Source organism: Nicotiana tomentosiformis, chromosome 1, assembly GCF_000390325.3.
Source record: "Nicotiana tomentosiformis chromosome 1, ASM39032v3, whole genome shotgun sequence".
NCBI classification, from domain to species: domain Eukaryota; kingdom Viridiplantae; phylum Streptophyta; class Magnoliopsida; order Solanales; family Solanaceae; genus Nicotiana; species Nicotiana tomentosiformis.
In genome coordinates this window covers 42721347-42735235 of record NC_090812.1, presented here as the reverse complement: position 1 = coordinate 42735235, position 13889 = coordinate 42721347, and the positions used below count along the sequence as shown (strand labels likewise).

At 39.8% G+C, this 13889-nt stretch overlaps 2 protein-coding genes across 2 annotated transcripts; both read left to right on the top strand.

The window, feature by feature from the left end:
* Positions 1 to 2596: 2596 nt before the first annotated feature.
* Positions 2597 to 3526, top strand: LOC138906330 (uncharacterized). The gene is made up of 2 exons (XM_070194869.1): positions 2597 to 2751; positions 3109 to 3526. The coding sequence occupies exons 1-2, from the start codon at positions 2597 to 2599 to the stop codon at positions 3524 to 3526; spliced, it is 573 nt and encodes a 190-aa protein (XP_070050970.1).
* Positions 3527 to 3535: 9 nt separating this feature from the next.
* Positions 3536 to 7455, top strand: LOC104102309 (uncharacterized). The gene is made up of 2 exons (XM_009609989.2): positions 3536 to 4184; positions 7331 to 7455. Exons 1-2 carry the CDS (start codon positions 3536 to 3538, stop codon positions 7453 to 7455), a joined length of 774 nt encoding a protein of 257 aa, XP_009608284.2.
* Positions 7456 to 13889: the final 6434 nt, after the last annotated feature.

Genomic DNA, 13889 nt, shown 5'->3' with positions numbered 1-13889 from the left:
GAAACATTTGGAAATACAGGGTGGGATATTTTGAAATTGAGCTGAATATTTAGGAAGGCTGGGATCAGAACTGGATATATAGAGAATGCTCTGGTATTTCTCAAGCATATATTGAAGCTACGTTGTAAGTTAAAGTTTTAAAGGCTTACGTTCCACTCTATATGTATACTATATAGTGAGTATTAATTAAACAATTGGCCTCCTATTTTCTTTTAATATTTTGTTGATTATCTTCCATACTGTTTTGAAACGAGAAACTTAAGTTATAGAGTATACCAAAGACATGTCATCCTTAAAATTTTGGAGTAATATTCCAACAAAATGAGGGGATGTATTGAGGGTACGATATATGATATACTCGAGTACTGTAGGTTGTAGGTGTGGCAGTGGTACAGTGCTGTAGTGGGCAGCGGTCGAGCAGTAGTGAGAGTCAGGGGATTCCGTACGGTTTGGCGTTAGGGGCAAGAAAATTTTGGAAATACAGCTCCTTTTTTTCCTTTTTTTTTAAAAATTTTAAAATTGAGCATGCTCTCGTTTTTCTACATTGAAGCTACGTTGTGAATAAACTTAAAAGTTTTAAAAGCTTACATTCCATCTATTTACGTGTATATATACTAGTATAGTAGTATTAAACACCTTCCAATTGGCTTTCCTATTTTCTTTTAATATTTCGTTTATTATCTTCCATACTTAAGTACTCCATATCACCATGGATGGCAGAGGCGGACCTACACCAGTCCTTGAGGGGTCACGTGAACCCGTTAATTTCGGCAAAAATCTTATATTTATATTCTATGTATAGTTGTATATACTTTGGGGACTCTTTAAATATTTTTCTTGGCTCCCTCATTAACGAAATTACGCGAAGAGCAATGGTCTGCCTCTGAGCATAAGCTCTGCTCCTTGTCATACGGCGTGGGTTTGAAACCGCCTTCTACAAATTTTTTTTTAAGTTTCTTTTACTTCTTATAACTGGAATTATATACTAGTACAATAGTACTATTTATTAGTCACTAGTCAACGGTTCACTAATTTATAATTTTTTATTTCACCTTTTCTCAATTCAATTATATTTTAAATTTTTAATAGTTATAAATAATAGTCAATACCCCAATCAAAAGCCCCAAACGTCAATTCCCTAAAGACTAAACATTTCTCCAGTTCTTCACTTCTTCCGTTCTTCCTCAATCAAAAATCAAAGCTCGCCTCTCGTTAACTCATCCCTCAGCCTCAGGCTGTCACTTCTCACTTCAAAATAGAGAACTCTTCTTCCGGTAAAGGTATTCTTGGTAAACCCCAAATCTATTATTCAAATAATTTTGTTTAGGTTGAACTTCTATTTTCTCTGAAATTTAGTGATCTCTTAATTTTTTGCTATTTAACTTTAAGAATGGCTTCTCTTTCTATTTTTCAAATGCTCCAAATTGTTTAAGAATGGTTGTTTAAGAATGGCTTCTCTTTAAGAATGGTTGTCTCCATATTTTTTAATTTATGTTTAAGTTTACCATTCTTGATATACAAAAAGAAGTCAATTAAGTATTTTGAGAAGCACTAATTTCAATTATATTGTGCTAGCAGTTAACACTATATTTAAAGGTTAGTGAAGATATCAAGTATTAAAATATAATTAAATTATGCAACATAGCCAGAATTTACAAGTAAATATTAGTGAAGATATCAAGTGGTCCTTTTGTAGAGTTATAGTATTAGTATTTAATAAGTTGTAGTATTTGTTTTATTCTTGATAAAAGGGGCGTGATTGCTCTATTTATATTGTGTTTGTTTATATTCTTGATAGACTCTTAAATTTATTGGACTCATTTTTTATAGGAAGTTCTTGTTCTTATGAATTGAGATGGACGTATTTTTGACGAAGTTTAATTCTTCTCAATCAAGTTCTACTCTTAGAAACAATTCCTCCCATCTTATAGATGAGTTTGATGAGAAATTACTCAATTCCGATCCTGGAGAGAGAGTACCCATTGATAAATATAGTCCTAGAATACGGGATGAATTAAGAAGACACTACATTCAAAATGGACCTTGCCAACCGGTTGATCATAAGTTTTCTAAAACTTTATTCGGGAATAAAATGCGTCAATTTAGTCTGGGTTGGTTTAAAAATTCGTATTCTAGATGGTTGGAGTATAGTGTGAAGAAAGATGCCGCATTTTATTTATGTTGTTATTTATTCAAAAATAATTATGTTCATAGAAGCACGGGTGACTCTTTCACAAAAACGGGCTTTAAGGCTTGGAATAAAGTTTCGGAAAGACTTGCTTTACATGTTGGTCAAGTAAATAGCCTCCACCACAAGTGTTTCAACAAGATATTAGACTTATCAAATCAATCTCAATCAATTCAAGTTGCTTTTGATAAGCAATATGAGAAATAAAGAAATGAGCACCGAATTCGTTTAAATGCATCAATCGATGTTGCAAGGTTCCTCTTATACTTTGGATTGTCTTTTAGAGGTCATGATGAAAGTGATTCTTTAAAAAACAAAGGCCTTTTTCTAAGGCTTTTGGAATGGCTTGCAAAGAGGATCCCCCAAGTGGATAGAGTCATATTGAAACATGCTCCAAAAAATGATATGATGACTTCGCCAAAAATTCAAAAGGACATTGTGAGTGCTTGTGCACAAGAAATCGTAAAAGCTATAATCAATGATTTAGATGAAAATTATTTCGGGATATTAGTTGATGAGTCCAAGGATATTTCATACCATGAACAAATGGCCCTTGCTTTGCGGTATGTTGACAAAAAAAAAAGGCCAAGTGAACGAGCCATTTATTGGTCTTGTTCGTGTTGGTGATACCTCTGCAAAGTCGTTGAAGGAAGCAATACTTTCTTTGCTTATGAAACACTCATTAAGTCCATCCAAAATACGTGGACAAGGCTATGATGGAGCTAGTAATATACAAGAAAAAATAAATGGTCTTAAAGCTTTAATTTTGCAAGAAATTCCTTCGGCACATTGCATTTATTGTTTTGCTCATCAATTACAGTTGATGCTTGTAGCGGTTGCTAAAAATATAAGGAGGTAGAAACTTTCTTTGCTATAGTTGCTAATGTGTTGAATGTGATTGGAGTATCTTTTAAACGTAGAGATAAACTTCGGGGCAATCAAGCAGAATTATTGGAGTGGTTGCTAGAGAGTGGTGAAGTTCAAAGTGGGAAAGGATTAAATCAAGAACGAGGGTTTCAAAGGCCAGGTGACACTCGTTGGGGATCACATTGTAAAATATTAGATAACTTTGTTGTTTTATTTGTATCTATTATTCATGTGCTTGCGGTGATTGAATATGAAGGTTCTGAGGCTAATGATAGATTGCAAGCAGAAGTTGTTTTGAGTAAAATTAATTCATTTGAATTTGTGTTCATGCTTCACTTGATGTTGAAGGTATTGTTAATGTCGAACGAGCTGAGTAAAGCTTTACAGAAGAAAGAGCAAGATATTGTCAATGCCGTGATATTTCTTGACCTTACAAAGGAAAGGTTGCAACAAATGAGAGATGAAGGATGAAAATCATTAATGGATGAAGTCTCTTTGTTTTGTGCTAAACATGAAATTTTGGTGCCCAATATGGAAGAATTCTATATTACTGAAAAGTCGAAGCGTAGGCCTTCTAGTGTTACTTATTTACATCACTTACGTTTTGAGCTTTTTTATACAGTGATTAATTTGCAACTTCAGGAGCTTAACAGTTGTTTTGATGTTGTTAGTGGTAACTTGCTTCTTGGTATGGCTAGCTTGAATCCGGCTAATTCGTTTGCTAATTTTGATAAGGAAAGAATAATGACATTGGCCAAGTATTATCCAGATGAGTTTGGTGAATTGAACCTTCGAGATCTTAGTCACCAACTTGACACTTTCATATTGCACATGAAACATGGTGACCCTAGATTCTCGAATTTGAAAGGAATTGGTGATTTGGCAAAAGCGTTGGTTGAAGCAAATCTTGTAGAGACATATTCACTTATTTATTTACTTGTGAAGTTGACTCTAATTTTACCTGTCGCGACTACAATGGTAGAAAGAGCATTCTCATCCATGAAGTACATCAAAGATGAATTGCGTAGTAGTATTGGTGATGCATTTTTAAATGATTGTTTAGTTTGTTACTTTAAAAAAGAAGTATTTGCAAATATAAGCAATGATGTTATTATTGACCGTTTTCAGAGTATGAGAACGCGTCGAGTTCAAGTATAAGTGGATGATGTACTTTTGTTATATTAGTATCAATTAAAGATATTCTATAATATTGAAGTTTGTATTTTGATTTAAGTTGTGCCTTCTTTAGTTCTCTTTTTGGGACAACAGTAGATTACTGTTTGTATGTCACGAATTATTATTAAGGCCACTAAACTTGTTTTACATTTTAAAGTTTATTCTAGTTTAGTTCATGTGTGCGCAAGGATGTGCAAGAATATTTTTTTTTGGAATACTTATTTTAAAATTTGTGTTCGTAGGTTAATTTGGAAGTATGATGAAGTTGAAGTTTGTGTTCGCGGGTCAATTGGGGAGTCTGTTTAAATCAAAGCGTAAGCTCTTTTTACTTTATTGTTATTTTTTGCTTAGCAAGTTTATATTATATAGTGGATTATGCTGCTTATTTACTTGTCTATTCTAGAGTTTATATGTACTCTTTTACTCGCTAATAAAATTTTGGGTAATTCACTCTAATGATAATGGCGCCCCCATCATACTCAAATCCTGAGTCAGCCTCTGATGGATGGATATAATTGTCAAAAGACATATCATCCAGAAAAATTCGGTGTAATTATTTTTAGCTATCTACGAATTGTGGACTAATAAATCCTGCGTGCTTTTACCTAAATTATATGCTCAGCCTTTTGATATTAGAAATGGCAACCCGGTGCACTATGCTCTCACTATGCGGGGAGGGGGGGTCCGGGGAAGGATCGGACCATAAATGTCTATTGTACGCAGCTTTATCATTCATTTTTACAAGAGGCTATTTTCACGGCTCAAACATGTGACCTCATGGTCCCATGCCAGCAACTTCGACTCCCCTTCAACATTTGGATATTAATGCTTAATTAATTAGTAGTAATATTTGTTAGTAATCTGGATTTTGATGTGCGGCAGCTCGTCCAATTACTTGCATGTATATTATTGGCGTCACTATTTTGCATTATATAATTGGCTGTGCAAGATTCTTTTTCTCTTGTTAAATGAATATAGCTAGCTTGAAATTTCAAATTACTTCATACTCAGACAAGTTGCGGGCAGCATTTGAAATTGCCATAGTCAATTGTAATAACAACGTTAGAAGATGAAAACTCCAAATCTTCTTTTTGATAAGTAAGGTATATATGTAACTCTTCAAAAAGTTATATATTCCGCAGCGTTGAAAAATACGCTCCATGCAGATAAATAACTATTATGAATCAGAAATTCGAGTAACAATTAAACTTATTTAGTGATTTTAAGAATACGTGATTTAATCCAATATCAATTGACAAATAAGAAAATGAATAGATAATCTGAATAAGAAAATAAATCAAACCAGTATTCTAGCAGCGTTGTCGACCTCGATTCGAGATGGTCTCGAGGTTGAATAGGAAGAACATTAAAGAACTGAGGATCAATAACGATGAACAATAATGGAGAGTAAATAATTAAAGAACAGTATTTTTGTATAACTTTATCAGTGAATCAATGCCCCTTACAAATGAATGGGGTCCCTCTTTATATAGTAGAGGAATCCTAAATAAGGTACAATTCTAATAACGGAAACAAATCCCATGATTGGCGTCAATAACCGCTTGATTCGATCTGTTCCAAGATTTTCACCGAGATCTTCGGTCGGTTGCTAATATCTCGTCATTCCGTTATTATGCCCTACTCGAAGTCAGTCATGCTCGGTCTTGATCTTCGGCGAGCACTTCGATCTTTATACTTCATACTCCGCCATTGAGCCCGAGCCTGGTCTATTACAAGCTCACTCTCGAGGCAGCTCCTCGTACCTTCGAAATCCGAAATGCCCGATTTCGACCGTATATAGATAGTCCCCGCGTTTCTTGGAATAAAATGATAAGAAACGTTTTGAGCCTTGAAACCTCGATCATGACGTAAGTGATGGATGTAATCGAAACGTCCCGTCGGTTCAGTTCCCCAAATTATTAATGCTTGTCAGTTAGCAGTCGGCCACTAGTGCCACCGAATCATCGTCGTGAGCCTATAAATACCCGCTTCTTCACTGAATCAAACTTTACTTTTGCTTTAATCAAACCTCTAAGCCTTCTCACTCTTTTCGTCTCCTCCTTTTCGCCGCCTGTAGAGCCATCTTCGTTAGCACTGAACCTACCAGTTTTTCATCTTCCTTCATTTTTCTTTACTTATACAAATGGTGAAAACCTCAAAGACTGTACCGCAGAAGGAGAAAGCTTCTTGCTCCTCTTCCCGGCCGTCCGGCGGTAAGGTGCCGGTGGAGCCGCTTGCCCACGAGTATGTTCCCGGCCCGTCTAATTTAAAATTTGATTTCAAGGTCAAAAACCCTTCATCGATCCCGGGCCGATGCGAGCATGTATCTATGTACATGTGCTCGATAACAAAGAGCAACCTCGAGGCCGTAAAGAGGGGCAGCAACTGGGGTCCCGAGGTCATGGTGCAAATTCCTGCTCCCGAAGAGAGCATCACCGCTTATGTGGAGGGGTTCCTAAGTGTTTACACTTATCCCTTCATATTGGGTCTCCTTGACCCAGTGATTATTGATCTTTGCAAAAGGTATCAGGTCACCCTCGGCCAAATCCACCCCTCTCTATGGCGCATAGTAATCATATTGTTCTTCTTCTCTAGCAAGGCCGAGGGGCTAGAGTTTACTCTAAATCACCTCATGCGGTTGTACCAGCCTCGAATCTATCGAGGACTGATCAGGCTCCAACATCGGGCAACGAAGGCCTTGATCTTAAGCATCGACGAGGATAAGGATCGGGTTTGGATGAGCTGTTTTGTACGGGTGAGGACCGGTGACATTATCCCGGAAGAGAAGATATCATTCCCTGAGTAGTGGAACTTCAATCGTAAGTGATGTTTTAAACTTTGTTCTTCGTACCTTCTTCGACTTCGCCTAATGTCTCCTTTTGACATGCAGTTGTTCCTTGGAAGCCTCAAGCGGTACCTGACCTCGAGGATTGGGTTCGGAAGTTTGCCTCGATTTCCATTTACGCCGAACGCGCATGGCGTGATTTGGCAAAGGGCAGATGGGAGGCCAAGAATCACGGTAAGGATCTCCTTTTTCATGTTTTGAAACACTTGAAATACTTTTTATACTTCATTCGTCACTAATTTTCTTTCATGTAGGTCTAACCAAGGATGCCATTTTGAGGCCTTCAAGTGGCGAGGAAGAAATCAAGTCCCCGGTTCCGAAGCTGGGGGAAGACAAAAAGAGGAAACCTTCCTTGCAGTCTGAGGACACCAAGCCCTAACCTCGAAGGGTGAGGAGAAAAATAATCGCTCTCACGATGGACTCGGTCCAAAAATTAAAAGACGAAGAAGAGAAAGAAGATAAAAATGCATCGGCACTGACGGTCCGACCTAGGACATCCGTCGAAGTCTCCAAACCTTCCGATCCGACGGCGGCTGTTAAAATCAAGCCTCGTGTCGAGGAGGCCTCCAAAAAGAAATCGGGTGGGGATCCCGAATTACCAGAGGTCGAGATCATTTCTTGGCCATCTACAGCTGCACCGGACGAGGCCAGTTCTGAGACCCCGAAGATCGGTCAGAGCATCTCGAGCGACCTGCTCGGGACCATAACAATAGGTCACTTGCCTTCTCTTCCGACTTTATCTGAGGAGACGCTAAGAGAAGCTCGAGAATTGAAGACCCCTGATATAGGCGGAGGATCTAGTGTAGGGGATCCCTTTCGGGACTACTTTACTGGAGTCGATGATGCCTCCGATATTAGTGAAGCTTCGATTCTTTTAGAAGAGACCCAACGTTTCTTATCTCGGGTAAGAATCTGTTTACGACACTTCTTTTCTTTACTCTTTTTTTTTTCTAAATCTGACTTGTGTTTTTCCTTTTTGTGTAGGCCTTCGCCAAGCTTCGAGCTGACCTCAGCCAGTGTGAAACCGAGCTCCAAAAGGTCTCAGAGGAGAGGAACGCTCTGAAGCTTCTTTGCGGCCAAAAAAACGAGATTATAAAGGACCTTCAAGCGGATTTGTCCAAGGCTCGTGAGGAAGAGGCTGAGATAGATAAGCAAGTGAGCATCCTTTTGATAGAGTATGGACTCGACCAACTGTGGAAGCTAATACTTCGTTATCTCAGCTGTAGCAAAAGTTTGAAAGGATCGAGTTACTTCGAGGAGAAGTCGATCAGGTCAAGGCTGATTGTGATCGGTGGAAGGAGAATATGGACCACCTGGCTACAGAAAAAGAAACTGCCTTGGCCAAACTGTCATCGGCCGAGGTTCAACTTTGGGGCGTCAAATAGAAAAGTTTGGCCCAAGCCAAGAGGATCGAGGAGCTCGAAACCGGTCTTGGTGAGTCCAAGGCGGAGACCGAGAAGACAAAATTCATGGCGGACAAGTCCGTTGCCATGTATCGGGCCGATGCTGAGGCTGCTCAAATGCAGGTAAGGGAGGCTTCTAACTGAGAGCAATGGATTATCGACTCGGCAAAGTGTCAATCCCAGCGGGAAACCCTCGAGGAAATCCATACTCGAGGTTTTGACCTCTCCGAGGAGATAGCCCGAGCTACGGTGCTTGAGGCCGAAGCCAGCAGCTTGCCTCCTTCAATGACAAAGACGATGATGAAGAAGGCAGTCGAGGCGGATCTGATGAGGGGCCTAAAGGAGAAGTTGCTCCCGAAGAAGAGGTCAAAATCGGCCGTAGTTAGGACTTAGTTTCCCTTTTTGTAAGACCTTGATCGGTCTCTTGTACATAACCCTTTCTGTCAATATATATAATAGAAAAACTTTTTTTTGAATGCCTTCTCAGTTTTATGTTCAAATGTGTTTTTGAATATTCTATTGTTGCAGCCTCTGTAATCAAGTGAACTCTAGCTCGGACTTAGAACAAAACCCTTAGGTTTTTTAGACACGCAAGGGCGAGTCCTCGGGTTCAATAATATATTCGAGACCATGATAGCACTATTTTTATAACTAAGTTTGAGTATGTTTCGAATTTAGAATAGAATAAACCCTTAGGTTTTTATCAAGTAATGGGTAATTTTCGAGCTTGCAGTAACATACCCCTTAAGGTTTTATGGCGGATCCTTGAGCTAAGTTCAAGTCAACTTTATTTGAACTTGGAATAGTGGAACCCTTAGGTCCGAGTTTAGTAAGAACAAAGTCTCGAACTCTAAATGTATTGGCCCTTAGGCTCTTTTAGGTTGGGCCCATATGGCCTCTAAAAGATGGCTATTATTTCCCCTTTTCGGCTTAAAATACAAAGTCCGATGTCGGTTGAAACCCTTTTACTTTTCGTGCCTTAGCACGTTTGTGTTAAAGACAATTTGATACCTCTTAAGGTTTTTCGAGGGCCGATTTTATCGAAGCCATTTTGATTGTTTGCCGAGGGTAGCCTTTTTTAACCGGTTATTCAGAGAATTTGAAGGCCTATCATTATTGCGGAATTCGGACGTCTCCAAGCCTCGTTATTTAGGCCGTAGCCTTTAGTTTGGCCGTAGCCTTTAGTTTGGTCGTAGCATTTAGTTTGGACGTAGCCTTTAGTTTGGCCGTAGCCTTGGGCTTATTTTCCAATAACATTTCGAACTTGTTTGAAATGTCAGTCCCCGAGAATTATGGCCTTGGCCTATAGATCGAGGGGTGCCTCTTTGATGTCTTATGAATTTGTGAATATACACTCGAATACGCCTATCATCGATGGTAGTTCCCGAGTGTATACTTGCACTTTGGCTCTTGAGCCGTTTCTCGCAATATCATAAGCATGAAGTTTGTAAAGTAGATAATTTTCTTCGAGACACAAAATGTTTAAATGAAGAGAGAGTGCTTCTTTGAATAGTTTCTATATGTGTACATATTTTGCCATCGGGGCTCGACTAATTTATATGGACACGGTTTACTTGACCGTTTGGTCCATTACAAAGCTTCTCTATCGAGGCCCTTTGACATGAAGTACTCTTCTCGAGAATACATCATCGGAGGGTGATTCCCTCCAGTATTCGAGGTTGATTGAAAAGAAGCCTTGGATACTATTGAATTGTCCTCGGGTAGCACATAATTGTTGCCTCGTTAAAAACATCGCCGGAAAAATCCAGTTGGGATAAAAACCGATCTAAGGGAAAAAGAGTGCAACGCATACTTTAAAACTTGAGGTCTCGATGTCTTTGGTCGAACTCCTGCAATGAGTTAGCATCGAATATGTATAGATGAAAGAAGGGAGAAAGTCATATCTTAACAATAATATCGTTTGAGAAGTGATATGTTCCAGTTGTTTGGTAATGGTTCGTCGTCCATCGTTTCGAGTTTATAAGACCCTTTTCCGATTATATTGAGGACTTGATAGGGTCCTTCCCAATTCGGGCCGAGCTTCCCTTCATTAGGATCTCGAGTGTTGATGATGACATTCCTTAAGACTAAGTTCCCAACCCTGAAGTGGCGAAGGTTGGTTCTTCTATTGTAGTACCTTTCGATTCGTTGCTTTTTTTGCAGCCATTCGAACAAGTGTCGCTTCTCATTTTTCATCTAATAGTTCGAGGCTAGTATTCATAGCCTCGTGGTTCGATTCCTCCGATGCATGTCGAAACCTTACACTGGGTTCTCTGACTGGAATTAAGGCTTCAGAGCCATACACTAAGGAAAACGGAGTTGCCCATGTACTGGACTTCGATGTTGTTCGATACGCCCAAAGGACTTCGGGCAGAATTTCTCTCCATTTCCTTTTAGCTTCGTTCAACCTTTTCTTCAGGTTTTGGATGATAGTCTTGTTCGTCGATTCGGCATGTCCGTTCCCACTAAGGTGATACGGTGTTGACAATATCCTTTTTATTTTATGGTCTTCGAGAAATTGTCACTTTACTGCCGATAAATTGCTTACGATTGTCCCATACTATTTCTGCGGGTATCCCAAATCGACACACGGTGTGATCCCAGATGAAGTCTATAACCTCTTTTTCTCTCACTTTCTCGAACGCTTGTGCTTCAACCCATTTAGAGAAATAGTTAATCATAAATAAAATGAACTTAGCTTTACCTGGGGCCGATGGAAGAGGGCCGACGATATCCATCCCCCATTTTATGAATGGCCATGAGGATAGAGGACTGAATGAAGTTGTTCTCCGGGCTGATGGATCATCGGTGCAAACCTTTGACATTTATCACATTTTCGAACAAACTCTTTAGTATCTTTTTCCATGTTATCCTAGTAGTATCCTGCTTTAATGATTTTGTGAATTAGTGATTCGGCGCCGGAGTGATTCCCACAAGTGCGTTCATGGACCTCTCGTAAAACATAATCGGTGCCTCCTGGTCATAAGCACACTGCCAATGGTCCATCGAATGTTCTTCTGTATAATGTTCCATCTTCAGCCAATGTGAATCGAGCAACTTTGGTTCGTAAGGTCCTCGACTCTTTAGGGTCCGATGAGAGCTTTCCATTCTTCAAGTATTCAATATATTTATTCCTTCAATCCCAGGTTAAGCTTGTAGAGTTTACCTCGGCATGCCCTTCCTCGATCACGGATCTCGAGAGTTGAATGACAGTCCTCGAGCTGATTTTATCTTCCTCGACCAACGACCCTAAGTTTGCTAGTGCATCGGCCTCACTGTTTTGTTCTCGAGGTATATGTTGTAAAGTCCATTCCTTGAAACGGTGCAAAGTTACCTGCAGCTTGTCCACATATCTTCGAAGGTTTTGCTTACTTGGTTCACCACGAGTAAAGAGTCACACTTGGCTTCAATGACTTCTTCCCCCATGATTTTAGCTAGCTCGAGACCTGCAATCATGGCCTCGTACTCGGCCTCATTGTTAGTCAACCTAGAAGTTTTGATAGATTGCCTAATAGTGCTACCCGTGGGCGGCTTCAACACGATACCTAGCTCGGACCCCTTCATATTTGAAGCATCATCTGTGAAAAGGGTCCATACCCCTGATGACGTACCCGATTTGAACAGGAGATCCTTTTCAACTTCGGGTACGAGGGTTGGCGTGAAATCGGCCATGAAGTCCGCTAAAATTTGAGACTTGATGGCCGTCCAGGGTTGATATTCGATATCGTACCCACTAAGTTTGACAGCCCATTTGGCCAATCGGCCCGACAGTTCGGGTTTGTGCAAAATATTACAAAGTGGGTAAGTGGTTAATACGCATACAGGGTGACATTGTAAATATGGTCTTAACTTTATAGAGGCGCTTATCAGTGCAAGTGCCAATTTTTCTAAGTGAGGATATCTAGTTTCTGCTTCTCCTAAGGTTCGACTTATATAATAAACAGGAAATTATGTACCTTGCTCTTCCCGAACTAGGACACCACTTACCGCGATTTCTAATACTGCCAAGTACAAGTAAAGTTTTTCATCTGCCTTTGAAGTGTGAAGCAGTGGTGGGCTCGATAGGTATCGCTTCAACTCTTCCAATGCATGTTGGCATTCTGGGGTCCAGGAAAAATCGCTCTTCTTTTTGAGTAAAGAGAAAAATTTATGGCTTCGATCCGATGACCTCTAAATGAATCGACCTAAGGCACCTATCCGTCCAATTAGCCTCTGTACGGCTTTTACACTGTCCACAACGGCAATGTCTTCGATGGCCTTGATTTTATCGGTGTTGATCTCGATCCCCCGATTTGATACCATGAAGCCGAGGAACATGCCCGAACCAACCCCGAAAGTACATTTCTCGGGGTTGAGCTTCATGTTGCATTTCCTTAAAATCTCGAACGTTTCCTGCAAATGAGCCAAATGGTCCCCTACGCACAGGGACTTAACTAGCATGTCATCAATATAAACCTCCATTGATTTACCTATTTGTTCTTCGAACATTTTATTCACTAGGCATTAGTAAGTAGCTCCTGTATTTTTTAGCCCGAAGGGTATTATATTATAACAATATGTTTCATACTTGGTAATAAATGAAGTCTTTTCTTGGTCTTACGGGTTCATTTGGATTTGATTGTACCCGAAATAGGCATCGAGAAAAGTAAGGATCTCGTGGCCGGCCGTGGCATCGATCATGCGATCGATGTTAGGAAGTAGAAAAGAATCTTTAGGGTACGCCTTGTTTAAATCCTTATAATATACACACATTCTAAGTTTGTCCCCTTTTGTAGGGACTACAACTACATTGGCTAACCATTCGGGATATTTCACCTCCCGAATGGATCCTATTTTGAGGAGTTTTATTACCTCGTCCTTTATGAATGCGTGCTTTACTTCGGACTGGGGTCTTCTCTTTTGCTTCACCGGTATGAATCTAGTGTCCAGGCTTAGCCTATATGTCGTTACCTCCAGTAGAATCCCTGTCATGTCTAAATGGGACCAAGCAAAATAATTCATGTTATCAACAAGAAATTGAATAAGGTTTTTCCTGAGTTCGGGGGTTAATCCCGTTCCTAGGTATACCTTTCGCTCGGGCAGGTACTCGATCAATATAACCTGTTCCAGCTCTTCGACCGTTAATTTTGTGGCGTCGGTATCTTCGGGAACAACAAAAGTTCGAGGGGTTAGAAAATCCTCCTTTTCTTCTTCTATCTCTTGCTTCCCTGATTCGATTGAGGCCGGTGGCTGTGCTTGCTATTTGACTTCCTGTTTATCTTTGATGCTCTACCTTTTCGTGGTTGATAGTGTCGATATAGGGTCACCTCATCGTCTGCAAACATTTCCTTTGCAGCATGCTGCTCCCCGTATATTGTTTTTACACCGTCCGATGTTGGTAATTTCATCATTTGGTGGAGAGTCGAAGGGA

Coding starts and splice junctions, on each gene's coding strand:
- LOC138906330 (XM_070194869.1), top strand. CDS start 2,597: ATGACTTCGCCAAAAATTCAAAAGGACATTGTGAGTGCTTGTGCACAA. Junction 2,752..3,108: donor CAAATGGCCCTTGCTTTGCG/GTATGTTGACAA, acceptor TTTTAAACGTAG/AGATAAACTTCGGGGCAATC.
- LOC104102309 (XM_009609989.2), top strand. CDS start 3,536: ATGGATGAAGTCTCTTTGTTTTGTGCTAAACATGAAATTTTGGTGCCC. Junction 4,185..7,330: donor TATTATTGACCGTTTTCAGA/GTATGAGAACGC, acceptor TCTTTCATGTAG/GTCTAACCAAGGATGCCATT.